Source organism: Chenopodium quinoa, unplaced genomic scaffold (assembly GCF_001683475.1).
Source record: "Chenopodium quinoa cultivar QQ74 unplaced genomic scaffold, ASM168347v1, whole genome shotgun sequence".
Taxonomy (NCBI): Eukaryota; Viridiplantae; Streptophyta; class Magnoliopsida; order Caryophyllales; family Amaranthaceae; genus Chenopodium; species Chenopodium quinoa.
The window spans coordinates 756,402-784,363 of record NW_018744348.1 but is presented as its reverse complement, the minus strand read 5'-3'; the positions used below and the strand labels follow the sequence as shown (position 1 = coordinate 784,363).

Below are 27,962 nucleotides of genomic sequence, written 5' to 3'. Positions count from 1 at the left end.
TAGGATGACAAAACAATTTGAGATTATGAAAAGTCAAATGGATCAATGATTAAGTGACAGGGAGTACAAAGCAGAGTAGTAATAATTTTTAGCTAGATAGCCATTTGCCATGCAATTGATCGAATTATGCTAGAGCCAACATAATCAGTCATCAAACTCTCCAGCCACTGCAAAACTAAATCATACTAGTATTACCATGAGTTAAGTAGACATTTTCCAATTCACTACCCTAATTCAGAGTAACGAACGCATATGACAATGAGCTCCATTTCTAGAAATAGGATTCTCAGAGACAATTACAGAAAATTGCAGTTTGTCGCACAAAAAGGGGAAAAAAAAGGTAAGCATGATGCTACCAAGAATAAATCACAATTCAAGATTCCATGTACTCTCTGCCATCAACTTAGGCATTTTAGATTCCTCAGCCAATTTGAGGATTGCTGAAATCTGGAAGAGAAAAAAGAACACGAGTGATGAGCAGCATATAACTACCGCTACAGTATCAGAACTGTAAATTATGAAATAGTAGCGATGATTTCTTATAGAGACACAGCAGTGGCAGCACCAACTCATGGTCTAAATCTTCACTAAAAGGCAGGCAAAAAGATAGACTGGACAAGAGTCATCAGAGGTCAAGTCCCACATCATAGACCTCAACATATCACCAACACTTTACAGTCCACAATGTTAAGAAGCCAATTTGAGTCATAGTTATCGTTCAGTGCTTCTACCTTGAAGGCCTACAAAGTAGCATTTCCTATGACAGGCTTATTTCTTTATTAGTAGTCTGTATAGAATAGATTTCTTATTCATCCAAAGAAAATGCAGTTTGCAAAAGTTCCTAACGCATCCTTATTTATCTGTTTGCAGTGTGCATTAGTGCATATAGTAGTAGAATGAAGTATAGGTTTACTGGCCATTTAGCGATTTTATAAGCAATGCTCTAAACCACATTTTTATAGTTGTTACCAAGCATAAATTATATTCCCTCTTAACTTTTGGTTGTTACACTGACTTGCACATTAGCCACACAAATCTTTGACTAGCTAATAAAAAAATGGAGGAAAGTTTACAACAAACAATTGTATATATTTTTTTCGGAAAATTTGCAAATTGCAGCCATTTAAAGTTCATATTTTGCAAATGGCAGCCATTTTATAAAAATTGCAAATTGCAGCCCAAAAGTTCGTATAAATTGTAAATTGCAGTCTGATTCAACTTTTTCATCGTTTACATGTCAAAAAAATCTTCGGTAAAAGTTTTAGGGGCTATTTTAGTCCTTAGTGATCCGAATTGAGCTCGGAATTAGCAAAAAAATAACGTAAGTGTCCCATTTTTACAGTTTTTCATTAATAGATACATTTTGGTTACGCAAAACGAGGCACTAACGTATTATTTTTTGCTAATTCCGAGCTCAATTCGGATCCTTAAAGACTAAAATGGCCCCTAAAACTTTAACCGAAGATTTTTCGACATGTAAACCGATGAAAAAATTACATCGGGCTCCATGTTACAATTTATACGAACTTTTGGGCTGCAATTTGCAATTTTTTTTTAAAATGGCTGCAATTTGCAAAATACGGACTTTAAATGCCTGCAATTTGCAAATTTTCCTATTTTTCGGACCAATCTAATAAATTTAATTGCAAATTGAGACAAAAAATAATTAAATTTTAGTTTACAAAAAACGTATACATTGAGAGTATATACTCTCAGTGAGTCTCAGTCTCAATGCAATTTACAAATCTTTTTTTGTTTTTTGTACAAAAATCTATTACTTGTAGTTGTTAATCCTTATACTTTCATTCACAATGTTTAGTATTTATATTGAGAGTATCAAACTAATCTAAGGAAATATTAATTCTACTAAAGCAAGTCGTGTTTTTTAAAACTAATATTGGGGTAACAGACAGTTGTTTTTATTTACTTATTTATTTATTTTATTTTTTTAACCTTCCACCACAAAAGGCATATTAGGGAGAAGAGGACAGAGGGTCTAAATATAAAAAAGCACACAACTTGTCAATAGATTTGAGGTTGAGGACACTAAAAATCAAACTCAATACTCATTTGAGGGTCTTTTAGTACAAAGTTGTTGGTAGTCTTTGTACTGGGTGAAAAAGAAAAGAAAAAAAAAAAACAATTCGTTTATAGATTACCTTTTATACAAAAGAGTAACAAAATGGTTTTGAACATTGGCCATTAATTTATATCTCCTCCAATTTAAGTGTTCAATATTGATTTTTACGTGTCCAGAGTAGAAATATGAAAATTTATATTTCTAATACTCTAAAAGTAGAAAATATAAAGTTAAACAATAACAATAATTATTATAAATGATAATTATCATAAAAAAAATATTATTGTGAGATAAACCCAATATTAGTTTACAAAAAACATTAAATTTACTTTTGTAGAAAAATAACAAAGTAAGACATGAGTAGTGCAAAAAACAATGTATCATACACAAATTAATTCAAAACATATAAAATTAATCTTTAATTTAATTTAATTGCCCAGATTCCAAGAATTATATAAGTCAAAGACAGCAAAAATCAAAATCTAGGTGAAGGGAGTATCAGGGCTAACAAGTAACAACTTAGCATTTAACAGTGAGCAATATGCTAATACAAAAAGAAATCAAGGGAAGTATCCTGCCTTCACAATGACAAAAGGTGGAAGCCATGGCTTGTTAGAACAGTCATAATAATATAAGCGGGGCACTCAGTGGGCAATAAGGAGAAATAAAGCCTCTTAGCTAAATAGTTGCCAACTAAGTGAACTAACTCTATCCCATTAACAAAGACACATTCCAGAAAGTGATGGTTGAGGACAATATTAAGGGAATAGGCAAGGGGAGAAGGTCTTGGCTGCACAAAGAAGACAACGAAGAAAGGAAGGAAAAGGAGCAACACCGGCGCAGGGTGGAGGGAAGGAAAGAGTCTTCCACCACCACAGTTGTCAAACAAGAATGAAAATAAAAGGTGGTGCATTGAAATGCAGCTTCATATATGCACGACAAACTCTGCCTCCCCCCCCCCCTCCTTCCCGGCGCAAGGTGGAGAGAAGGAAAGAGTCTTCCACCACCACAGTTGTCAAACAAGAATGAAAATAAAAGGCGGTGCATTGAAATGCAGCTTCATATATGCACGACAAACTCTGCCCCCCCCCTTCCCGGCGCAGGGTGGAGGGAAGGAAAGAGTCTTCCACCACCACAGTTGTCAAACAAGAATGAAAATAAAAGGCGGTGCATTGAAATGCAGCTTCATATATGCACGACAAGCTCTGCCCCCCCTCCCCCCTTTTCCCCTCTCCTCAAAGTGTAAAAGAAAAAAAACAAAAATTCATTATTGAACATTTTATAGAGTTAAGGTAACAATTAGAGACTAAACTTTGTTATTTTTTCACCTTTTGGGATTTGAAGTTTTTTATTTCACCTTTGAGACCTGTGGTTAATTATAAAGCAATTTAACCTGTTTTGGGTGTTTTTGTCCCTCAGGAGAGTTACAACTCAGAGACTGCTTGCGCGCGGCCTGTACCTGCAAAACAACGGAGACTCCGGGTGGTTGGAGCTCCACCTCCAACGATCAAGTTAAGACTTGAAGATAAACGGGAGAAAGTACGGAAAAAGAGGTGAGATTTGCTCGGATTCAAAGATAAGGTGATTCTATGATGTAAGAGAATGTAGGGTATCCTGTAATAATTGTAGATGTCCTAAAAATGGGGGAAATCTCCCTGTTTATAAGTTCAATGGGAAATGTGCCCCTGATTAGGTAATTCTGACCTAATCATTCTGGGCTGCACCGCATTACAGCTTTCTCGGGTTTTGGGCCATTGAAGGCTGCCTTTTTCTCCCTAGGAGAGACACGTGTCAGGCGGAGATTGGCCCAATTCGGACCAACCAGGATATGACACGTGTAAGGGTCTAGTTGGGCCACGTGACATGGGTAAAATTACCCAAAAAATTTGCCCCTCACAGATATGACGTGGCTCGCCACGTGGCATCTATGACACATGTCACTTTTCCACATGTGGCGAATAAAAAAGGGTTTTTTTTTTACTGTGAAAATTAACTTTTCACATTCCGGGGAGATTACGAAATTGCCCTCAAATTTACCCCTCTATAAATACTAACATTACCCCCCTAGTTTTGGACGTTTCCAAAACATTCTAGAGAGATAAAGTTAAAGAGTATATCGGGAGAATCCACTTCAAGGTCAGCCCAAGGAGACGGCGAGAACTCCGCCTCTGAGGACGAAAGTGACACTCCCCTCCCCCGCTTGAGGATAGTGAGGCTGAGGAGAGAAAAAAGTGGGAGGATAAAGACGATCCTTTCAACATTCATGTTTCCGCTAAGGACAGAGAATTCATGTCAAGCGGTACAGAGGGCTTTGTAAAGAAGCGGCCCTTAGGTAAGGGTTATACCATGCCAAACACCGACGCCTACTTTGGATGATACGAGGCGGCGTTTTTTGTTGGCCTCCGCTACCCGCTTCATCATGCGGTGAGAGCCATTCTTAGGGCTTATGGCCTAGGAGTCTGGCAACTCTCACCAAACTCATGGGCCAACATTCTGGGGTATATTGCCTGTGAGATGCAAAACTTGAACCCTAGCCCACATGCATTATTTGAGTCACAAGCAGGTTGCTGGAAGGCGTGGTACACTCTGACCACCCTTCCAAAGTATCAGATGACATTGGACAAGGTGTCCAAGTATGACGGTTGGAAGACAAGGTGTTCAAGTATCCCTTTCATACTTGAGAAGTATGAGAGCTGGGATGATGACGGCCTTACACTCGTTCAGAGTTGGTCGGCCAAGAATGATGTTGTAGGCGGTAAGCTCCTTAACCACCGGGAATCTGACGACCATGTGTCGCCCTTCTCCCTTCTCACCAAAGCCAACTATTGGGTGGGAGACGTCGCGCAGACCGTCCCGCTTGGGTGCACGACTCCTCCACCAAAGCCAACTAATGTGCGGGAGACGTCGCGCAGACTGTCCCGCTTGTAATTAAGGCGGGACAGACACTTGTAGCTGATGAGATCAGAAGAGCTACCCATGTCTATGAGGATCCGGCCAACCAACTGGTTGGCAACCTTGCATTCAATGACGACTAGGTCGTCATGCGGTCGGCGAACTTTGCCCCGATCTTTCTCAGTGATGAGGACGTCTGGGAATGTTCCGCTTGAGGACGATTGTCCATCATCAACTGAATGGATCATCCTCTTCAGATGATCCTTGGTGCCCCGGATGGTCGAGCCACCGCTTGCGAATCCGCCGACGGATTGTCAGTATCCGAACTACTAGTAGGCTGGACAGTTTTTTACGACTACCCCGGATTCGTCTTAGAAGCCGCTTTAGACGTCAAGATATAGACTTCAATAAGCTCTTGTCAACCACACGGTCCAACGTCCGCTTGAGACTATTGCAGTCGTTGGTGTCATGGCCCACCTCAATGGTCAGCCGGTCCTTCACCTCTGTAAAGATGGTGTAGCAGTCTTTATTGAATTCATACCGCAAAACATACAGTTAGAATTCTTTCTTCTTCTTTTTGGACGGCTGATTAGGTTCCTCAACCAGCTGAGCAAACCGACTCTCCTTTTGCTTGTCGGATTTCTTTGAGTCCGACTAATGGCTGGGAGTGGTCGATAGCTTGAATAAAGCTCTCCGCCTCTATCAACGCCTCTTGAAGGGTAAAAAACCTCTTACGGACAAGGTCGAACTTAAAGGTCGACCCATCCTTCAGAAGTTTGTATAGGCTACCTCGTTAGACAGCCCCAGAGTCAAGACTTGTATTGTTGGCAGGGATGTTCATCGAGAAGTTGAGGCAAACAGGAAAGCTTCCTGAAGTGGCCAAACCATTGTTGGGCAATGCCCTTCAATGTAGCCGGGAAGCACCGGCACCACATAGCATCATGAGGTTGGAGTAGGCCATAAGGTGGTCCTTTGGGTTGGTGGTACCATCATAAGCACCCACCTACACATTCTTAACCTTGGGTGACTGTGTAGCCTCGGTTATCTCCTTGGTGAAATTAGAAGTTTGTTCACCAAAGGTTGGACATTGAATGTCGCCTGACCCCCAAACAAGGTCGGCTGCATGAAATGAGGGGAATACTGACCGTAGACCATAGGGGGTACATATGGTGCATTCCCGATCATCTGAGGGCTAAAGTAGACGGTATTACTGTATGGCTCTCATGCAAGGATTGAGCATTCCGTGCAGATGTATTTTTGAAGCTTTTTGGAAAGCTCGAGGTTGAAACTGACTCAGACATCTGCTGACCTCTCCTGCGGGTGATGATTTCCCGAGCGTTAGAAACTGATTTGTTGTTACCCACCGGCTACTCATTTCGGCGAGCGGTTGTTGTATTCTTCTGGGGTAGAAGAATCCTGGACCAATCAAGGGTCCCGGCCGCCTTGTCCTTTAGATGAGGAATGGGCTGCCTAGTGGCTTTCTCCTCCCTATAGGTGTCTTTCTTGCCGACTGACCCTTGCTTGGGCCAGCCTTGCTCTCGGTGATTAGATCCTTAATTTCACCCTTGAAACTAGTCATGAATTGCATGAGTTTGTCCCGGGTAACTGGATCCGCCTACCATATGGGTTTCCCCTTCCGGGGGGTCAGCTTGTACCCGCCTGGCTTGCACCTAGTTCCGGGACAGATGCACTTGGTAATTAGAGAGCCATCCTTGGCTATGTAAGTTTCAACCTGAGGATCATCATCCTCTTGGTCAGTAAAGAACTCCGGCTGGTTAACCGGGAGGGCAGGAGGTGGTACAGACTCTTGAACCATCCTTGAGGTACTCTCCCCACAGACGGCGCCAAATGTTTTGGGTGTTTTTGTCCCTCGGGAGAGAGTTACAACTTAGAGACTGGTTGCGCTCGGCCTATACCTGCAAAACAACGGAGACTCCGAGTGGTTGGAGCTCCGCCTCCGACGATCAAGTTATTACTTAAGATAAACAGAAGAAAGTGCGGAAAAAGAGGTGAGATCTGCTCGGATTCTGAGATCAGGTGATTCTCTGATGTAAGAGAATGTAGGGTATCCTGTAATAATTGTAGATGTCCCAAAAATGGGGGAAATCTCCCTATGTATAGGGTCATTGGGAAATGTGCCCCTTATTAGGTAATTCTGACCTAATCATTCTGGGTTGCGCCGCATTACAACTTTCTCGGGATTTGGGTCATTGAAGGCCGCCTTTTTCTCCAAAGTTCTAGGAGAGACACGTGTCAGGTGGAGATTGGCCCAATTCGGACCAACCAGGATATGACACGTGTTATTGGGCCACGTGGCATGGGTAAAATTACCCAAAACATAACCCATCTTAAAAAGCTTATTAACCAACCTAAGCATTAATTATATTTTATTTTTTTTACAAAAAAAAAAAGATTCAGTAATTCCAAACTAAGTAAGGACGTTGGCATCAACTTCAAAACTTTTTAAAAAACAAACAAAACATAAACTTCAAAAACTAGCCTTCTATTTTCTAATTTTCTTCATAAATCTAAAATAGCAAACCACAATTATTTGGGGTAATTTTACCCTGACACGTGACCCAATCAAGGAGTGACACGTGTCACCTTAGGATTGGTCCATGTAGGACCAATCCCTGTGTGACATGTCCTCTTCCTGGCCCAAATCCCGAGAAAGCCGGAATGCGGCGTAGCCAACCAATGATTAGGGCTTGATGACCTAATCAGGAGCACAATTCCCGAGGACCCTATAAATAAAGAGATTTCCTCCATTTGGAGGCACGTTTTACCATTTAATACACAGTTCACTCTTTAATAGAGACATCTTGAGCTTGGAATCCGAGCAGATACCCACCTAAATTCCCGCACCTTTTTACTCCTATTCGAGATACTAACTTGATTGTCGGAGGCGGAGCTCCAACCACCCGGAGTCTCCGTTGTTTTGCAGGTACAACTCAGCACCTGTCACCCGAGACGAACTCATGAGGTTCATGACAAGTTTCAAGGGTGAAATCAAAGAACTGATCACTAAGAGCGGGGTTAGCCCTAGTAGGGGTCAGTCGGCAAAAAAGACTCCTCTAGAGAAGGGGAAGTCAGTCAGAGATTGGCAGCCAACTCCTCATCCAAAGGAGAAGGCAGCTGGGACCATTGATTGGTCCATAATTCTTCTGCCTAAGAGGAATACCAACAATCCCAGCCGGACTCAACAGCCGGTGGGAAGCAAAAAATCAACTCTTGATGCCCGGGAGATCATCACCTGCAAGAGGAATCAACAGTTGTCTGAGTCGGCTTCTACGTCGAATTTTCCAGACAGCTTCAACAACTCTTCTGCAAGGAATGCACTTTCCTTACATGAGAGCCAGACAGGTGGTAATACCGTCCATTCAGGCCCTCAGATGATTGGGACTGCACCGTATGTACCTTCTCAGGTCTACGGTCAGTATCCTCCTTATTTCATGCAGCCGACCTTCTTCGGAGGTCAGGCGGCATACAACAATGTCCACTAGACTGGCAGTTGCGTCTGCTCTGCCTGGGTGAACAACCTTATGTGTTCACCCGGGAGATAACCGAGGCGGCACGGCCGGCCAAGGTTAAAAATGTGTTGACGGTACCACCAACCCGGAAGATCACCTCATGGCATACACCAACCTCATGTACTTACAAGGGTTGGATGATGCCACTTGGTGTCGATGCTTCCTGACTACATTGAAGGGCATTGCCCAACAATGGCTCGGCAACTTGCCAGCCGGGTCCATTAATAGTTTTAGGAAGCTTGCCTTCCTATTTGCTTCCAACTTCTCGATGAACATCCCTGCAAAGAAAACAAGTCTTGACTTGAGCACTATTAAGCAGGGGGAGAGAGAAGGGTTGCGCTCTTATGTGGTTGGGGGATCAAGGGATCAAGGGATCTCCAACTGTTTGAGACGCCTCAGCTCAAGACTTGGTTAGGGGATCAAGGGATCTCCAACTGTTTTGCATCAATCGGCCGACCCCAAGCGAACGGCCAGGTTGAAGCCTTCAACAAACTCATCTCAGACGGCATAAAAAAGAAAATTGAAAGAGCCGGAGGTTTATGGGCAGAAGAGTTGATTCATGTCCTATGGGCCATCTGGACAACGGCCAAAGGGTCAACCGGGGAAACCCCCTTTCTCATGGTTTACGGTGTTGAAGCCGTCTTTCCCATCGAACATTACGAGCCTACCCTTTGAGTAATGCTCTACGATGAGGAAGCAAATTGGGAGGCCATGCGTCTGGCTTTGGATTCTTTCCCATAATGCAGGGGCAATGCCGCCTTGAGTCATGAGATACACCGTCTGAGAATGACAAGAGCCTACAACAAGAAGTTCATAGGTGGCCCAATTAGTGAAGTCTCTAAGTTTGAAACTTGGTAGATAATTTAGCATTAGTGAAGTCTCTAAGTTTGAAACTTGGTAGATAATTTAGCATTCATTTTACATGAGGCCACTGGCCGGAAAACTAAACTAGGCACAAAACCGCTTGGTGGCTATACAGCCGGCCAATGGTGATCTATTTTCATAAAATCGCCTGTCCCCACATGGACAATGGCGTCCGGCGACACCCCTCCGGGTGCAATCGTCGCAGAGAGCAGACTACATGCTTGCTCTACGTACCTACGCAGACGGCAAAGATTGAACGACCAAATTGGTCAACTCATAGCCGTCTGACCGAGAACATTCAAAAGAACGATCAAGTTTTTTGTAACACCGGATGTCCTTAGACATCTATCGGTGACCGACCGAAGTTCTTACTTGGGCTTTTCAATTCAAAATTGCACAGACCCTCCCATTGGGGCAAATAAGTTGTGCAATGGCTATACCACCGTCTTGAAAGAGACGTGAGGCCAATGGCCGGATGGTGACACATCTTTGTAAAATCGCCTACTCCAATTTGAAATATGGCGTCCGGCGACACTCCTCCGGGTGCAATCATCACAAGCACTATCAGTGCACTTGTACATACGGGCGGCATGGCCCAGCCCATAGCCGCCTGGTTTGGGTAAAATGAATCACCCTTCAAATGTAATATTTTCCCAAAGGCGGAAAAACCTAATTGGGATGCAAATCCCTCAGACAATAAAATTGCCCCTTGTCTCTTCACAAGGCAGGCGGCTCTCCGTCTCTCGTCTGGTATCAAGACGGCCCTTTTTCTGTCTGATCCTCAGCGCCTGTCACATGAGCGGCTGTGCACTTGGTTTGGGGCAATCACTGTTGTGATTGATCGACTTGCAAACATATCATGCCCTTTAAAGCATCAGACGTTTCCAAGTCAATCAATCGACTTAAAAGGTGAAACCAACCACACATCCGCCCAAGGGCAAGTACAGCCGGTTTATGAGCTGCCGGGCAAGTGCAGCCGATTTATCAGCTCCACCTGCTTTCCATAAGTTGGGCAAAAAAAAAAACAAAACAAAATTTCAAGCATACTTGCAAGCAAAATAAAAATGTAAAATTCGAAACCAAAGTGATCAAAACCGACTTAGTCGGCGCATTCATTTAAAAAATACCCAGCCAAACGGCTGAGGTAGGAAATTGTTAACCGGACCCCGTCCGGGAAGTGAAACAAACTGTTAATTCACCCGGCTACCTTAGCCGGTAAAAACAATATACACGGCACGCAGGCCGGAAAGAAAGTATCTTGGCATACAGCCGCTGAAACAAGAAAATAATAAAAATGGCATATTGCCGCCGAAAATCATTGTTGAGTTGTAGACGGGTCAACCTGGTCATCACCCCCTTCGTCCTCGGCCTCCTCTTCAGAAGGAACCTCGTGCGCCTCAGCTGGGACAGGTTGGTCAGGCTCCGGAAGTTCAGCTTGCGCCCAGGCGTCAAACGACTCCGGCTCTGGCTCACCCTTCTCTCTCAAATATACAATTTCCTCTGCATATTTGTGAGCCAGTGCCCAAATGCCATACTCCTTGTCTGGATACAAGGCGTTGTCCGCCTCACTCTCGGCAACCAGGCGCTCTTGTTCCGCCTCCAGAGTTTGCGCCTGGGCCGCTGCCTCCTCTAGCCCCTTGACTTTGGCCTTGAGGTCGCTGTTCTCTTGGGAGATTCCCTTTAGAGAGTCCAGCTCTGTCTTGGCTTTGTCAAGCTCCTCGCTAGCCTTTTTAAGCGTCGTCTCAGCATCCCCAGCTTTCTGTTTGAACGCCTCCTGGTCCTTCTCCAGCTGATCAATCTTCGATGCCTGTGTCATCATTGTGGCTTTAGTCTCAAGTTCATTTATTGTGCAAGAGTATAAAGCAACGTTTTTAGCTTCTATTTGTTGGCTCTCTTTACCTCTTCCCGCTTGCGGGAATATGGACGTTTGAGACCGTCTACCCGCAACAGGCATAAAAGGAATGAGGTCAGACATGCAGGCGGGATAACACTTTAGGTCCACTTTTAATTTCAACATCATACCTCAGCCACAAGGGATAGAATGCGTTCCAGATTGAACGTCTCTATCCCAAGAATGTTGTCCTTGTCCCTCTTCCGGACGACGTCAAACATGGCCTTGGCATGCTTCTAGACGTCAGCGGGGAAAGACATCTGCACCACAATCAACACTTGATGAGTGCGAAATATAGGCGGTACCAATCTGTTGTCGACCGAGGAAGAAGTCTGTTGGGAGTGGGATTTCAATAACAAAGGCCACCCTAACTCAGGCGGGGACTCAAATTGGTTAGCCTTACCTTCGGAGACGGCCCGGCGAGAGCCGCCTGCAGCCGTTGTAACCCCTCTCCCAACGAATAAGGGGTTGACGAGATCCAGGCCAGGTCGCCGTCCACCTCCGTCATTCTACTCCCAAGGCGCAGAATGGTTTTCCCGGCTCGGGCTCTAGTAGTCTGGGAGGAGCCAGTCTTTTTCTTTGAGGGGGTAGAGGCGGAGTCATCTCTGGCTCGTTTGAGAGTCTTCTCAAACGTCTTAGGGATTTCGCCTCCCTGCAAATTGGATGCAAGTTAGTTATGCATCCGAAGAATAAACTTGTGAAGATAAGGGAAAAGGGTTAGGCGTGCCCTGATAGCGGCTAGCGGCCGCTTCTCCGACGGATGGCGACGGAGGACCTCCTGGGCGTTTCTCGTCTGCAAAAAAGAATGAAAGACATTAGTAATCGCCAAATTCGACACAAAAGTACCCCAGATGGTCTTAAGATCGGGCGCATACGTTTGGTGAACATTGTGCTGAGCCCCAGGCAGATAGAAAGGCCTCATCCCTGAACCAGACGCTTTTCGGAATCCAGTTTTTTGGAACCTTTATTGTTTCCCCGGTTAACAGGGTAGCATCTTCAAGACCAAAAAAGTTGGTCTCAATTATTTTGTCGTAATCCTCTTCTGGAATTCGAGGAAGACAACACTTCCGACCCACAAGGTCAGGCTTTTTATTGTACCGGCGCAGTTCGAAATTTTCGCGCCGGCTGGGTGCACACGGCAAGTAGAAGCGGTGCTTCCAGCCATCAAATTTGGACACCTTGTCCAAAGTCATCATATATTGAGGGAGGGTGGTCAGTGTATACCACGCTCTCCAACCGCTGGGTTGCGACTTAAATAATGCATATGGGCAAAGGCCTCCCAGCCGGGATGCAGCCCTTGAAACTCAAAGGCGGCAACGTACCCCAGAATGTTAGCCCAGGAATTGGGGTAAGTTGCCAGACTCCGAGGTCATAACCCCTCGGAATTGCCTTCACCGCCTCGTGAAGTGGAAATTTGAGCCCACCAAGGAACGCCGCCTCATAACAGCCAAAGTAGGCGTTGGCGTTCCTCTCGTCGTCTTTCCAAGAGATGGTTCCCTCTGCAGGCGGCACCCGGATGGTATAATTGCCGGCTAGGGGGCGTATAAGTTTAAAGTTCTCTAAGTCTCTGTCCATGTTTGCCCTATCTTTGGTAGAGACATGGATTTGGAAGGGGTCATCCTTCTCACTCCATTTTTTTTCTCTCCACCACCTCACTATCCTCAAGCGGTGACATAGGCTCGTCACTGCTCTCGGAGCTAGAGGCGGAGCTATCCCCGGATGAGTGCTCATCTTGCGGGAAGGGCACAAAGACGGCCTCCTTGCCGTCTCCCTGATCGCATTCATCAAGGAATGAATCCCCAGGGGTTTGAGGGGCACCCGGGGGAGATCTCTCAGCAGCCGTCTGCTATTCCCTACCTGACGTCTCCCCCCGGGAGCCCTCGCCTCTATAGTTGGAATCTCTTGCCGTCTGCATTATCCGAGCCATTGTGTCCAGGCACATAGACGGTCGGATTCCAAGCATAAGGGTGGTCCCAACACCCCGAGGCGGCACTCCCAGTCCTAGACTCAGTCATACCACGTGACCGGCTGGACTCTAACCTAGGTTGTGCCGTGTGTGTTGGTGATGCATCCATTTATTGCAAAGAGTATATACAAGCGGAAAAAATGAAAAGAGCTGAGAGGGACAGAGGCGGTACCTTTAGAAATTTGCTGACTGAAAGTTAGGCAGAACCGTCAAAGGCAGGCGGAAACGAACTTGATTGCTTGCGCTTGACTCAGACGTGAAAAACAGACTCTTTCTCTCTCTAAGAAGTTTATCTCTCTTGAAATTTTTTATAAAAAGTACAAAAATGAGGGTAAACGGCTATTTATAGGGGGTAAATTCAGGGGCACCCCCGTAATTTCCGCAGAAGGTGAATAGTTAAATAATTGGCGGTAAAATCACCCCCAATGGATGAGTGACACCCGTCACAGATGCCACGTCACATCTGTGAGGAGCAAATGTTTGGAGTAATTTTACCCTGGCCCAATCAGGGAGTGACACGTGTCACCTTAGGATTGGTCCATGTAGGACCAATCCATGTCTCACACGTGTCCTTCCAAGGAAATTAAGGAAAAGGCGGCCTTCATGGCCCAAATCCCGAGAAAGTCGGAATGCGGCGCAGCCCACCAATGATTAGGGCTTAATCACCTAATCAGGGGCACAATTCCCGAGGACCCTATAAATAGGGAGATTTCCTCCATTTGGAGGCACGTTTTACCATTTAATACATAGTTCACTCTTTGATAAGGACATCTTAAGCTTGGAATCCGAGCAAATACCCACCTAAATTTCCGTACCTTTTTACTCCTATTCGAGTTACTAACTTGATCGTCGGAGGCGGAGCTCCAACCACCCGGAGTCTCCGTTGTTTTGCAAGTACAGCTCACGCGCAGACCAGACTTTGTGACGTAACTCTCCCGAGGGACCAAAAATACCCAAAACAACAATCCAAAACAAAAACAACAGCATTCAACATCTAAAAATAGATGCATCAAAGATACAAACGGCTACAAATTCTCATATCATTTCCAATTTACGGTTTTTTTTTTTTTTTGCAACTTCCTTTTTCTTGCTCTCTAAGAATCAAGTTTTTCAGCCTAAAATAATGAGATTGAATTAATGAAGCTGAAGATGAGGTTTTACAAGGCTTATTTTTTTTATTTTTTATTTTTTTTGGTTTAACACACATTTTTTTTTTTAGAAAAACTAACAAAAACTCTCTTTCGCAAATAAATTAGGACAAACTTACCCTAAAATGAGCAAAAGTTACCCTAATATGAATAAAAGTTACCCTAACATAAATAAAAGTTACAAAGTGTTTATACTTTATTGATAAAAGTTACCCAAAAATTGTAAAAGTGACCCTAAAACAATTGGTGGGCCTAGTGCTTAACCATAGTTAATTTTGTTTTGGGTGTTTTTGTCCCTCGGGAGAGTTACAACACTGATCCGGGGTGAGATGTACCTGCAAAACAAACGGAGACACCAGTTGGGTGGTGCTCCGCCTCCGACGCACAAGTTAGAAACTTGAAGGGAGAAAAAAGGTGCGGAAATTTAAGTGGGGATCCGCTCGGATTCCAAGCTCAGGATGTCTCTATCAAAGAGTGAAATGTGTAATAAATGGTAAAACGTGTCCTCAAAATGAGGGACAACTCCCTATTTATAGGGTCTTTGGGAATTGTGCCCCTGATTAGGTTACTGAACCCTAATCATTGGTGGGCTACGCAGTTTGGCGGCATTCTCGGGATTTGGGCCTGAAGGCCGCCTTTTCCCTTAATTTCGGGAATGACACGTGTCGAGTAGGGATTGGTCCATTTTAGACCAACCTGGGGCTGACACGTGTCACCTTCTGATTGGGCCACATGGCAGGGTAAAATTACCCTAAACATTTGCCCCTCACATATGTGACATGGCACGCCACGTGGCATCTGTGACACATATCACGCTCTGGCTGGCGGTAATTTTACCGTTACAGAGTAACCGTTCATCTTCCGGGTAAATTACGGAAATGCCCCCAAATTTACCCTCTATATATAGCCGTTTTACCCTCATAATTTTGCACGTTTACAAAAAATTTTCTAGAGAGAAACTTCGAGAGAGCAGAAGACATCCGTTTTAGTCAGGCGCAAGCAAGAAACTTTGTTCTTCCGCAACCAAGCCGGACCCGCCTTCCTTCAGATATCAAATCCAAAGGTACCGTCTCTGTCTCTCTCAACTCTTTTCTTTTTTCACCGTTTGTACATATTTCTTGCAATAAATGGATGCATCACCAACACACACGGCACAGCCTAGGTTAGAGTCCAGCCGGTCACCAGGGACGGCTGAGTCTAGGACTGGGAGTGTCGGCTCGAGGTGTTGGGACCACCCTTTGCCATGGATTCCGACCAGTTATGTGTCTGTGCAGGACACCATGGCTCGGACAATGCAGACGGCCACTGATCCGAATTATAGAAGCGAAGGCTCAGGCGGCCAAACGCCTGAGGGAGAATCGTCTGGTCAAGGAGACCAGACGGCTCTGGAGAGATCCCCTCTGCGCGCCCCTTCAACCCCTGCTGACTCTTTCTTGGAAGAGTGTGACCAAGGCGGCGACGAGGCCGCCTCTGCCCCCCATGGACCAAAGCGAGGGGGAGACGGAGAGCGACAACTCCGCCTCTACCTCCGAGAGCAGCGATGACTTGCCCCCCTCTTCCGGATAGCGAGGAGGAAGAAAGGAAAAAGTGGAATGAGAAGGACGATCCCTTCAGCATCCACGTCTCCTCCAAGGACCGAATCTAGATGGGGGAGAACTTAGAGAACTTTAAGAAAATGCACCCGCTTGGAGACGGGTATAAGATCCGGGTGCCGCCTGAGCTGGGCACCATCACTTGGGGGGATGATCAAGAGAACGCCAACAGCTATTTTAGCTGTTATGAGGCGGCGTTCAAAGCCGGCCTTCGCTTCCCCCTTCACCCGATGAAGGCAATTTTGAGAGGCTACGGCCTTGGGGTTTGGCAACTTACCCCCAACTCCTGGACCAACATTCTGGGGTATGTTGCCGCCTGCGAGTTCCAAGGGCTTAACCCCGGCTGGGAAGCCTTTGCAAGCATGCATTATCTCAGCAGAAGCCTAGGCGGCTGGAGGGCGTGGTATACTCTAACCCCACAGCCGCAATACATGATGACCTTGGACAAGGTCTCCAAGTTCGATGGCTGGAAGCACAGGTTCTACCTGATGTCAGCCCTAACCAGACGGGAAAATTATGAATTCCATCCGTATAATAAGAAGCCCGACTTGTTGGGCAGGAAGTGCGCTCTTCCCCGGATCCCAAAGGAAGACTTTGACAAAATAATCGAGGCAGACTTTTCGGCCTCACAGACGCAACTCTATCAACCGGGGAAACAATAAAAGTCCCTAAGAATTGGATTCCCAAGAGCGCCTGGTTCAGGGATGAATGTTTCCTATCCGCCTGCGAGCTAGGGCACATGTTTAATAAACGTATGCACCTGTGACCTGGATTCTGATCAATTTCTTTCTTTTTTGCAGAAGAAGCGCTAAACATGTTGCAGTCGGAGAAAACTCCCAAGCGGTCTTCTGCGACCATCCGCAAAGATCTTGCAGAGAAAGCTGCGATCGAGCCAGGGCCAAGGTATTGAGCGCCTGACCCTTTCTTAAGTTTATATTATAAACTGTCTTGCCCGGATACTAACCTTTACTTGTGTATTTTCACAGGGGGAGAAGTTGGGAAATCGTTTGAGAAGAATCTCAAACGGGCTAGAGAGGAGGCCCCAGTCGTTCTCAATAAAATAAAAAAGTCCGCCTCTGCGTCAACTCCTGGCGCCTCAGCAGGGGCTAAGACGATGCGGGTTGCGGGGCGGCTCGAGAAGGTAGGCGGCAGCGTGGGCCTTGATCTTGTCAACCCCTTATCAGCAGCCGCGGGGTTCACCACACCTGCAAGCGTTCCCGCTTGGCCGGCTCTGAAGGTAAGAACCCTTTTGAATCCCCGCTTGAGCTGGGGTTGCCTTTACGAGTGAAATCTCACTCCCAACAGACGACATCCTCCTCAGACGGTCGGCAACATATAGGTGCTGCCTTAGTTTCGCACTCATCACGTGTTGATTGTGGTGCAGATCAATCTCCCCGCTGGCCAGACGTCCAGAAGCACGCCAAGGCCATGCTGGATGTCGTCCGGAAGAGGGATAAGGACAATATCCCTGGGATAGAGACGTTCAATCTTGAACGCATTATATCCCTTGTGGCTGAGGTAAGAAACTTGTCAATTCAATGTTATTTTTTCCAAGTAATTATCCCGCCTGTAATTCTTATACCGCCTGCTTTTGCAGGCCATGTTGCGAGTGGACGTGCTCAAACGTCCTTATTCCCGCAAACGGGAAGAGGTAAAAAGGGCCAAGAATTCCGCCATAGACGCTGATAATATTGCTTTACACTCGACTATCGTAAATGAACTTGAAACTAAAGCAATAATTATGACACAGGTGTCTAAAATCCAGCAGCTGGAGCTAGATCTGAAGGCGGCCGACCAGCAGGCAACGGATGCTGAGACGGCCAAGAAGGGGGCGGAGGAGGCCCAGAAGAAGGCAGACGAGAGCGCCAAGCAGGCTGATGAGGCGCTCAAGAAGGCCCAGGCGGACCTTGGCAAACTGAAAGCCAAGGTTGAGAGGCTGGAGAAGGATGCTGCTCAAGCTCAGAAAAACTTTGCAACAACCCTAGAGGCGGAGCAAAACCGCCTTGTTGCTGAGAGTGATGCTGACAACGACGCCCGTATGAAGATTGCTTAGGCTGCCTTGTACCCAGAAGCTGATTATAGCATCTGGGCAATAGCACACAGCTATGCCGAGTACATGGTGTACTTGAGAGAGCAAGGTGAGCCAGAGCCTGCCTCCTTTGAAGCCTGGCTCAGCCAACCGCGCCTGAGCTTCCTGGTCCCGGCGAAGCGCACCAAATTCCCTCAGATGATGAGGAGAAGGGGGAGAACCAGGAGGCTCCGTGTGCAAGCCAGAAGTGACCCCTCAGCGGCAGTATGCCAGTCTTTGCTTTTTCAATTCCTTTTTATTCAGCGGCTGTATGCCAAAACTTGCTTTTTCCGGCCTGCGTGCCGAGTATTTGTGTTTTTACCGGCTATGGAGCCGGGTTAATTAACAATTTCTTTCTCCCGGACGGGGTCCGGTTAACATTGGATCCATTACAATCGTTTGGTTGGATGGACTTTTATGAATTGCACCGACTAGGTCGGTTTTGATCATTTAGCATTTGAGTTTTTGTTTTTTGCAAATTTTAATTTTTGCCTAACTTATCGAAAGCATGCGGCGATTTCTTGCCTAACTTATCAAAAGCATGCGGCGAATTCTTGCCTAACTAATCAGTAGTCCGGTTGTCCTTGCCCCTGGACGGCTGTGTGATTGGTTTCAATTGGAGCTGGTTGATTGACTTGAAAACGTCTGATGATGCAAAGAGCACATATGTTTGTAAGTCAATCAATCACAGTAGTGATTGCCCCAAACCAAGTGCACAGCCGTACACTAACAGGCGTTTCAATCACTACACAGACGGCTTATGCCCGTCTTGGTAGAGATTTCATAGCCATTGAACTCTTGCCCCAATTGGGGTGAGGTGCAATTTTAAAATAAATAACCTATGAGAACTTCAGCCGGTTACCGACTGATACATGTGGGCATCCGGTATTTAGGAACTTATTCGTTCTTCGTAGGTTATTTTAGTCATACGGCTATGAGTTGACCAATTTGGTCGTTCAATTTTTGTCGTTTGCATGGATACGTAGAACCGACAGAATCTGTTCTCTGCGACGATTGCACCCGGAGGGGTGTCGCCGGACGCCTTTGTCCATGTTGGACAGGCGATTTTATAAAAATAGCAACCATCCGGCCATTTTAGCCTCTGGTCCTTTTTGAGACCGGTTGTGTAGCCACTAAACGTTTTTGTGCTTAGTTTCTTAATCAGTGTTGAATTTACACTAAGTATCGAACTTAGTTTTTTAAGCATACGAGTATGTCTTCCAGACGGACAGACAAATATTCGATCATACTAAGTATCAAACTTAGTTAGTTAAGTGGAGAATCCGTCCGAGTATTACCCAACAAGAGATCCGAGAATTACCCAGGCGGACTAACGAATGAAACCTTCACTAAGTATCGAACTTAGTTAGGTAAATGAGGAATCCGCCTGGATATTACCCGGATGGATAATCAAACGATAATTTTGCAAACAAAGTCTGAATCTTCATTAACTGACACTGTTTACAAAAAGTTTACATTCTCAAAAGTAGTACTTTTTTAGATTGTCTACATTCCAAGTTCTAGCCCCGTCTGGAATTTCCAGGCGGTAGGTATCGTCCCTTACTTCTTCATAGATCTGGTAGGGGCCTTCCCAATTTGGGGTTAGCTTTCCCAACTCATTGGCCCTACCGGTTGCCTCCATTTTTCGTAACACTAAGTCGTAAACTTTCAAGGGACGCTTGTGTACTTTTTTGTTGTAGGTTCTCGTCATTCTCAGACGGTAAATCTCATGACGCAAGGCGGCATTGCCCCTGCGTTCTGGGAGTGAATCCAATATCAGGCGCATTGCTTCTCAGTTTGCCTCTTCATCATACAGCATGACTCTGAGAGTCGGCTCGTAATGTTCGATGGGCAAGACGGCTTCAGCACCGTAAACCATGAGAAATGGGGTTTCACCGGTTGCCCTTTCGCTGTTGTCTGGATGGCCCACAGGACATGGATTAATTCTTCTGCCCATAAGCCACCAGCTCTTTATATTTTCTTTTTAATGCCGTCTGAGATGAGTTTGTTGAAAGCTTCAACTTGGCCGTTTGCTTGGGGCCGGCCAACAGATGCGAAATAGCTTGAGATCCCCTGATCTCCCAACCAAGTTTTTAGCTGAGGCGTCTCAAACTGAGGACCATTATCAAAAACCATAGACATGGGTATCCCGTACCGGGTGATAATGTTCTTCCAGATGAAGGAAATTACGTCTGAGGTCTTGATGTTTTTAACCGCCTCAACCTCAACCCACTTGGTGAAGTAATCCACAGCCACTAAGATATAGCGCTTTCCGCCTGGAGCAGGCGTGTAAGGACCTAGAATGTCCATGCCCCATTTCACAAACGGGATTGGGCTGTGGATGGCCGCCAGATGAGTAGCCGGGTGATAATGTTCTTCCAGATGAAGGAAATTACGTCTGAGGTCTTGATGTTTTTAACCGCCTCAGCCTCAACCCACTTGGTGAAGTAATCCACAGCCACTAAGATATAGCGCTTTCCGCCTGGAGCAGGCGTGTAAGGACCTAGAATGTCCATGCCCCATTTTGCAAACGGGATTGGGCTGTGGATGGCCGTCAGATCAGTAGCCAGACGGTGAAAGAGTTTGCCAAATTTTTGGCACATGTCACATTTCTTCGCCAACTCCTTGGCGTCCGCCTCAAGAGTGGGCCAAAAGTAATGTCGTCTGGCTCTGACGGCTAGGGACCTGCCGCCTATGTGAAAGGCGCAGAATCCAGAGTGCAAGTTTTCGAGAATTTCTTTCCCCTTCTCTGGGGTGACACACTTCAACAAAGGCTTTAGAAACCCCGCCTTGAAGAGTTCTCCATTTTTCAACTCGAATCTTGCAGCTCGCTTTTTCTGGACGGCTGCTTCCAGTGGCGAATCAGGAAGTGTGCCGTCTGAGAGATAGGCCCGGATGCCATCCAGGCCCGGATGCCATCCATCCAGGTAGAGCTTCGGTCCAGAATTCCAACGGGATCCTCATAGATGCTTCTTTTTTCAAGAACTTCCCAGAAGACTGACCGAGGCGTATCATGGCAGGCGGAAGATGCCAGCTTTGACAATGCATCCGCCTGGTTGTTTTCCGACCTAGGCACCTGATTCAGCCGGAATTCCTCAAGTGCCTTGGTCTCTTCTTTAACTGCATAAAGATATTTAATCATAGCCGGATGAGTAACCTCGTAGCTTCCCTCATACTGGCTAACAACCAATTGAGAATCAGAGTAGGCGTCAATTTTCATAGCCCCTGTCGCCTTACACATGCGAATGCCGGCTAGCAGGGCTTCATATTCCGCCTCATTGTTAGAGGCCTGAAATTTGAAGCGTAGTGCATACTCAAATCTGTCTCCTTCAGGAGACTCATAAATTACACCTGCACCACAGCCGTTCTTTGTAGAGCTCCCGTCTACGTACATTTTCCAAACCTGATCAAGATTATCCGGAGCCACCGGACGAGTCATTTCCACAATGAAGTCGGCAAACGCCTGACCTTTCACTGCCTTTCTTGGTTCGTAAGTGATTTCAAGGCTCTGCATTTCAATAGCCCATTTCAACATTCTCCCGGATGAGTCCAAGGTAGACATTGGCCGCTTGAGTGGCTGGTCCGTGTAAATCACCATCGGATGTGCCAAAAAGTAAGGCTTCAATTTTTTGAATGCCATATACAAAGCGAGGCCAAATGTTTCAACCATGGGGTACCGGAGTTCAGCATTTTTAAGAACATGGCTAATGAAGTAAACCGGGAGCTGCACGCCGTCTCGCTCAGCAAGGAGAACGGCACTGAGGGCATGGTCTGAGACGGCTAAATACATGTACAACGTCTCCCTAGGCAAAGGACTGACCAGAATTCTTCCTGGTTGCTTGGAAGAAGTAGAGGCATTTGTCACTTGACCGGCTGAGGAACCTCCCAAGGGCGCGGCCAGACAACCGGTGAGTCTCTGAACTTCCTTAACAGAGCGGGGTGACTTCATGTCAATCACCGCCTGTATCTTTTCGGGGTTAGCCTCTATCCCCCTTTGATGAATTAGAAATCCGAGAAACTTCCCAGACTCAACACCAAAGACGCATTTCTTAGGATTTAACATAACCTTATGCCACCTGAGGGTGGTGAATGTTTCTCGGAGATCAGCAAGGTGATTCGTCTGTAGCTTGGATTTGACTATCATGTCATCAATGTACGCCTCCACATTCCTCCCAATCTGATTAATGAAGACCGTATTAATCATCTGTTGGAAAGTGGCAGGCGCATTTTTCAAGCCAAACGACATCACAGTATAACAGAATAGCCCCTGATCAGTGACGAAGGCCGTCTTCTCTTCATCTTTCTTCCACAGGAGTATCTGATGGAAGCCGGAGTAGGCATCCATAAAGCTCATCAAGGCGTGACCGGCTGTAGAATCGACCAGACAGTCGATCTTTGGAAGCGGATAACTGTCCTTTGGACACGCCTTGTTGAGGTCTGTGTAATCAACATACATGCGTCAGGTCCCATTCGGTTTCTTCACAAGGACCACATTGGCCACCAAGTCGGGGAATTTACAAGGCCGAATGAACCTGGCGTCTAGCAGCTTTTTTACTTCGGCAGCTGCCGCCTGACTTCTTTCCTCGCCGTGGTTTCTTTTCTTTTGCTGGATGGGCTTCTTTTTGGGGTCCACGGCGAGTTTGTGGACAGCAAGATCCGGGCTGACGCCTGGCATCTCTTCCACTTCAAAGGCAAAAATGTCTTTAAATTCTTTCAGCAGAAGGTGCAAGCTTGCACCCAAGGTAGCATGAGCAACCGTCCCAACCTTAACAGTGCGTTCTGGACGGCTGTCGTCTAGTACGAGATCAATGCTCATCAGACCGTTCACCGGTCAGTGATTGCTATTTTTTCTCTTTTTTCACCTCCACCAGCACAGGAGCCTTTCTTTTCTTTCCGGCTGCTGTAGGAGCTGGGTCGGCCTCCTTGACGTTGTCAAGGTCTATTGGTTCCTGACCGCCTTGGGCCACGGTATCTCGGACGGCTGAAAGATAACATTCTCGGGCCGTCTTCTGATCCCCATTCAAGGAACCAACAGAGCCGTCATCCCTCTTATACTTGATGAGCATGAGGGAAGGGATGATTATTGCCTTGGCTACGTTGAGGGTTGGCCTGTCAAGAATGATGTTATAGGCGGTCAACTCCTCAACGACCAAGAATCTGACGACAATATGTCGTCCCTAGCCTTTCTCTCCCAGCCGGATGGGTAAATCAATTCTCCCGGCTGGGTAGACCATCCCACCCCCAAAACCAACCAAGGGGTGGGTGACCGCATGCATGCTGCTGACGTTGTATTTCAGCTTTTGCAAGCACCGGAGACGGATGATGTCTGATGAGCTGCCGGTGTCTGTAAGGATCCGTCCAACCAGCTGATTGGCAACCTTACATTCAATGACCACCGGGTAATCATGCGGGCGGCGAACGCTGCCCCTATCCTTCTCAGTGATCAAGACGTCTGGGAAGGAGGAGCTGGCTTCCGCCTGCTTATCATCATCTTTGTCCATATTTCGAAGATGGCTCTTGGTGCCCCGGATGGTAGGGCCACCACATGAGAACCCGCGTGCTATAGTGTAGACCGGCTCCTTATCGGTATCCGAGCTACTAGCAGGCTGGGGGTAGTCTTGGAGGACTGACCCTTGTTTTTCTTTTTTGCCCCGGCTGGGGACTTAGAAATGTAGAACTTCAACAGCCCTTTGTCAGCCACACGGTCCAACGCACGCTGAAGAATGAAGCAGTCGTTGGTGTCATGGCCGACCTCCTCATGCAACTGACATAATTTATTCTTATTCCGTGACTGGACAGAACTCTTCATAGGATTCGGCTTCTCAATGGACAGCCGGTCCTTTACCTCCATGAAGATGGAGTTGCAATCTTTATTAAACTCGTACTTGGGGACGTACGGTTTAAATTCTTTCTTTTTCTTCTAGGACGGCTGTCAGAGTCAGTAACCGCCCAGACTTCTTTTCTTTTCTTGCTCTCTTCTTTGTTCTTAGCCGGCTGAGCTGACCGGTTGTCTTTCTGTTTGTCAGACTTCTTGGAGTCTGACTGGCTACCAGGCGAGCAGAGGTCGGTAGCTTGAATGTAGCTTTCCGCCTCCCTCAGGACCGCCTGTAGGGTGAAAGCCCCTTTTCTGACTAGGTCGAACTTAAAGATCGACCCGTCTCTCAGACCTTTAAAAAAGTCTGTAAAAGCTACCTCATCAGACATTCCTTGAATCTGAATTCTGATCAGGTTGAACCGCCTGACATATGAGCGCTGCCCTTCTCTCTCTCCCTGCTTAACAGTGCTCAAATCAAGGCTTGTTTTCTTAGCAGGGATGTTCATTGAGAAGTTGGAAGCAAACAGGAACCATTGTTGGGCAATGCCCTTCAATGTAGCCGGAAAGCATCGACACCAAGTGGCATCATCCAACCCCTGCAGATACATGAGGTTGGTGTAAGCCATGAGGTGGTCTTCCGGATTGGTGGTACCATCATAGGTACCAACCAACACATTCTTAACCTTGGACAGCGATTGATTTCTCTTCCGGTTGATGATTTCCCGGGCATCGAGAGTTGATTTTTTACATTTCACCGGCTGATGAGGCCGGCGGAGGTTATTGGTGTTCCCCCCGGGAAGGAGAATTTTCGTTCAATCGATGGTCCCGGCTGCCTTCTCCTTTGGGTGAGGAGTGGGCTGCCGGTTTCTGACTGACTTCCCCTTCTCTGGAGGAGTCTTCTTCGCCGACTGACCTTTACTTGGGCCAGCCTGGCTTTTGGTGATCAGCTATGTAATTTCACCCTTGAAACTCGTCATGAACCTCATGAGTTCGTCTCGGGTGACAGGGGCCGATCCAGCTGCCGTTTGGGTTGCCCCTTCCGGCTGCCCATTAGGTCGACCCGCCTGGGAGGCGCCCCGCTCCAGAGTCTCTCTGGGCCGGATGCGCTTGACTCTGAGAGAGCCGTCCTCGGCTTTAGAGGTTTCGACCTGAGGATCCTCATCCTCCTCATGGTCTGTAAAGACTTCTGGGTCTTCGCCCAGACGGTTAGGGGGTGGTACAGGCTCTTGAAACATCTTCGAGGTACTCTCCCCACAGACGGCGCCAAATGTTTTGGGTGTTTTTGTCCCTCGGAGAGTTACAACACGAAGACTGATCCGGGTGAGCTGTACCTGCAAAACAAACGGAGACACCAGTTGGGTGGTGCTCCGCCTCCGACGCACAAGTTAGAAACTTGAAGGGAGAAAAAGGTGCGGAAATTTAAGTGGGGATCCGCTCGGATTCCAAGCTTAGGATCTCTCTATCAAAGAGTGAAATGTATAATAAATGGTAAAACGTGTCCTCAAAATGAGGGACATCTCCCTATTTATAGGGTCTTTGGGAATTGTGCCCCTGATTAGGTTACTGAACCCTAATCATTGGTGGGCTGCGCCGTTTGGCGGCATTCTCGGGATTTGGGCCTGAAGGCCGCCTTTTCCCTTAATTTCGGGAATGACACGTGTCGAGCAGGAATTGGTCCATTTTAGACCAACCTGGGGCTGACACGTGTCACCTTCTGATTGGGCCACGTGGCAGGGTAAAATTACCCTAAACAAATTTATCCAACTAAAATTCTTTCCTAAGTTCCAAAAGGTGAACGAAAAAAAAATTCAGGTCCCAAAAGGTGAAAAATAGAAAAAACTTTGTTTCTTATTGTTACCTTAACTCACATTTTAAAGCAAAATTTTGGTCTCATTATCCCTAAACCAAATTCAAAGTTCAATTAGCATGTAATCTTTGAATGTTCAAACGTGTTTCATGTAGGAAACATTCTAACTTCAAACTTTGACTTACTTTCTTACTACAGGAATTTTTTGCACTATCATTGATAGTTTCGTCAAAGCAATATTTTTAAAAAAAGCAATCTATGTGTTAAATAAAAAAAAATACATCCATATCAAGGTAATAATATTATTTTTATTTTATATCATCATACAATTCCTAAATTACTCATATAATTCTAAAGAAAGCAATAGCATGTTTCAATAGCATGTTTTCTACTCAATTTTCTTAGAAGGTTACAAGGTTAATGGAAAACAATGCAAGAAATGTACGACATTTTAACAACACTCAACAAGTCAGTATTCATAATTATGCTGAAAATCTTTTACATTAAGACATCCCACACCAAACACAACCACCCCAACAAAACAATCAACAATCGTTTTACCAGCAACATAAAATAAGAACATAGCAAAATTCACAACAAAGCAAATGAGTATAGCAATCAAGGCAAATAAAAACCTTAATATAATTTCGAAAAGACGAAAAGAATAATCAACATAGAGCTAAATTTACCTTAAAACATCCATTTGTTTTGGAATTCCTGGACCAATCTAGCCCAAGAATCTGATTGGAGGTTTGATAAGAAGCCTTAAGAACATCATCACCATAAACCCTCCTAGACAAAGCAAAATCCCACGAATTCTTCCCCAAATCGTAACTGGGCTCGAAAATAGTAACCCCTTTATGAATATAAGTATACCTGAATTTCCCATATCTTGAACCCAACATATGATTAGCAGAAACCTTGTTACTAGAATCCAACACCAAAGTTCCATCCAACAAAGTCCTATTATCATTCTTATTATGAATATAAGTCATATTCAATCGCTTCTCTAAAACGCTAACAGAGTTCATGAACTGAAACCGAAAATCCTACAAACAAACAAAGAAACAAAATGAAACCCACATAAGTTCAGCGTAAATTTCAAGCAATTGAACAAACAATAAAGAAATTGAAGGTAATTACGAATATAAGTCATATTCAATGGCTTCTCTAAAACCCTAACTGAATTCATGAACTGAAACCGAAAATCCTAGAAACAAACAAAGAAACAAAATGAACCCACAAAAATTGAGCGTGAAATACAAGCAATTGAACAAACAATTAAGAAATTGAGGGTAATATAGCAAAAGCGAACCTTCTTGGGAACATTATAGTCGACGATAAAGAAACCGGGTTTTTCAAGGGAAAGACCGAGGCCATTGAAGGAAGGACCTTTGACGAAGGTGGCGTCAGTGACGGAAGCACGGAGTTTGAAGTCGCCGACGGGAAAAGCGAGGGTGGAAGTGGCGGAGGTGGCGGCTTTGTCTGTTTCGTACTCGTATTTGCCCTTTAAAGATGCCTTCATCTCTATTCTCAATGAATGATGGTCTGACCCTTGTTTTCTCTGTGTGTTTGTTGCTGGTAAATGGGGATGTTTACAGTTTACGACAGTGATCGACTATTTTGACAGGGTTTTTGTGGGCTAATTCTCTTCCCAGCACCGTGCTATGTATAGTACGTGGAAAAAATACGAAGTTAGTGTATTTGTGGGTCCCGGCTGTATTTTAAGTTGTATCTTTATACGAAGTGAGTGTATTTGGGTATTGTATACTCCGTTGTGTCAACAGTGTCACGTTGAAGACTTTAACCACCAAATGAAAGGCAAATTCAACACATTTTGTGTTCTTCCTTGCAATCATCAATGTCTTCTCCTTGTGCAATACTTCTCCTCGCAATTCAATTGTGAACAATTCTTAGCTTTCCGAATCAGGTATGTTTTATCAATTCAAGCGTGAGTAGGTATTTGTTTGGAGAATTTTAATGTTGATATGGAGTATTTTTTGCACGTTTAGGGTTACAAATCTAATTTTTGCGATTGAAGGTAAAGTGGATTGCTTGAGCTGAAGCTGATTTGTGGGTCTATTTTGTTCGAGTATGCATAGTGAATTTGCAATTGATTGATTGGCTAAGGCGATTAACGGTGTTGAAGCTTTGATTTGTAAGTCCCATTAAATTAGTGTTTGATGCTAAATTGTTGTTGTATTAGTGTTTTCTTGCCAATTTGTTTGTTTTTTTGTTAAAGTTTTGAAGCTTACATAATTGATTTTTGACTAGTTATGTTGTTGTACTGGTTTGGTATATCATGTTGT

General features: G+C 45.5%; 1 protein-coding gene across 1 annotated transcript; it reads right to left on the bottom strand.

Moving 5' to 3' along the window:
* Positions 1–23: 23 nt before the first annotated feature.
* On the bottom strand, positions 24–27,291 carry LOC110696312 (outer envelope pore protein 24, chloroplastic-like). Its single transcript, XM_021873606.1, has 3 exons — positions 26,969–27,291; positions 26,343–26,702; positions 24–447 (listed from the first exon to the last, which is right to left on the bottom strand). Exons 1-3 carry the CDS (start codon positions 27,176–27,178, stop codon positions 367–369), a joined length of 651 nt encoding a protein of 216 aa, XP_021729298.1. The 5' UTR covers positions 27,179–27,291; the 3' UTR covers positions 24–366.
* Positions 27,292–27,962: the final 671 nt, after the last annotated feature.

Bases quoted from the DNA above. Each gene is read 5' to 3' on its own strand.
- LOC110696312 (XM_021873606.1), bottom strand. From the start codon at position 27,178: ATGAAGGCATCTTTAAAGGGCAAATACGAGTACGAAACAGACAAAGCC. The intron at 26,703-26,968 runs GTTCGCTTTTGC...GTTTGTTTGTAG, and splicing joins ACTATAATGTTCCCAAGAAG to GATTTTCGGTTTCAGTTCAT. The intron at 448-26,342 runs GTAAATTTAGCT...TTTCTCTTCCAG, and splicing joins AAACAAATGGATGTTTTAAG to ATTTCAGCAATCCTCAAATT.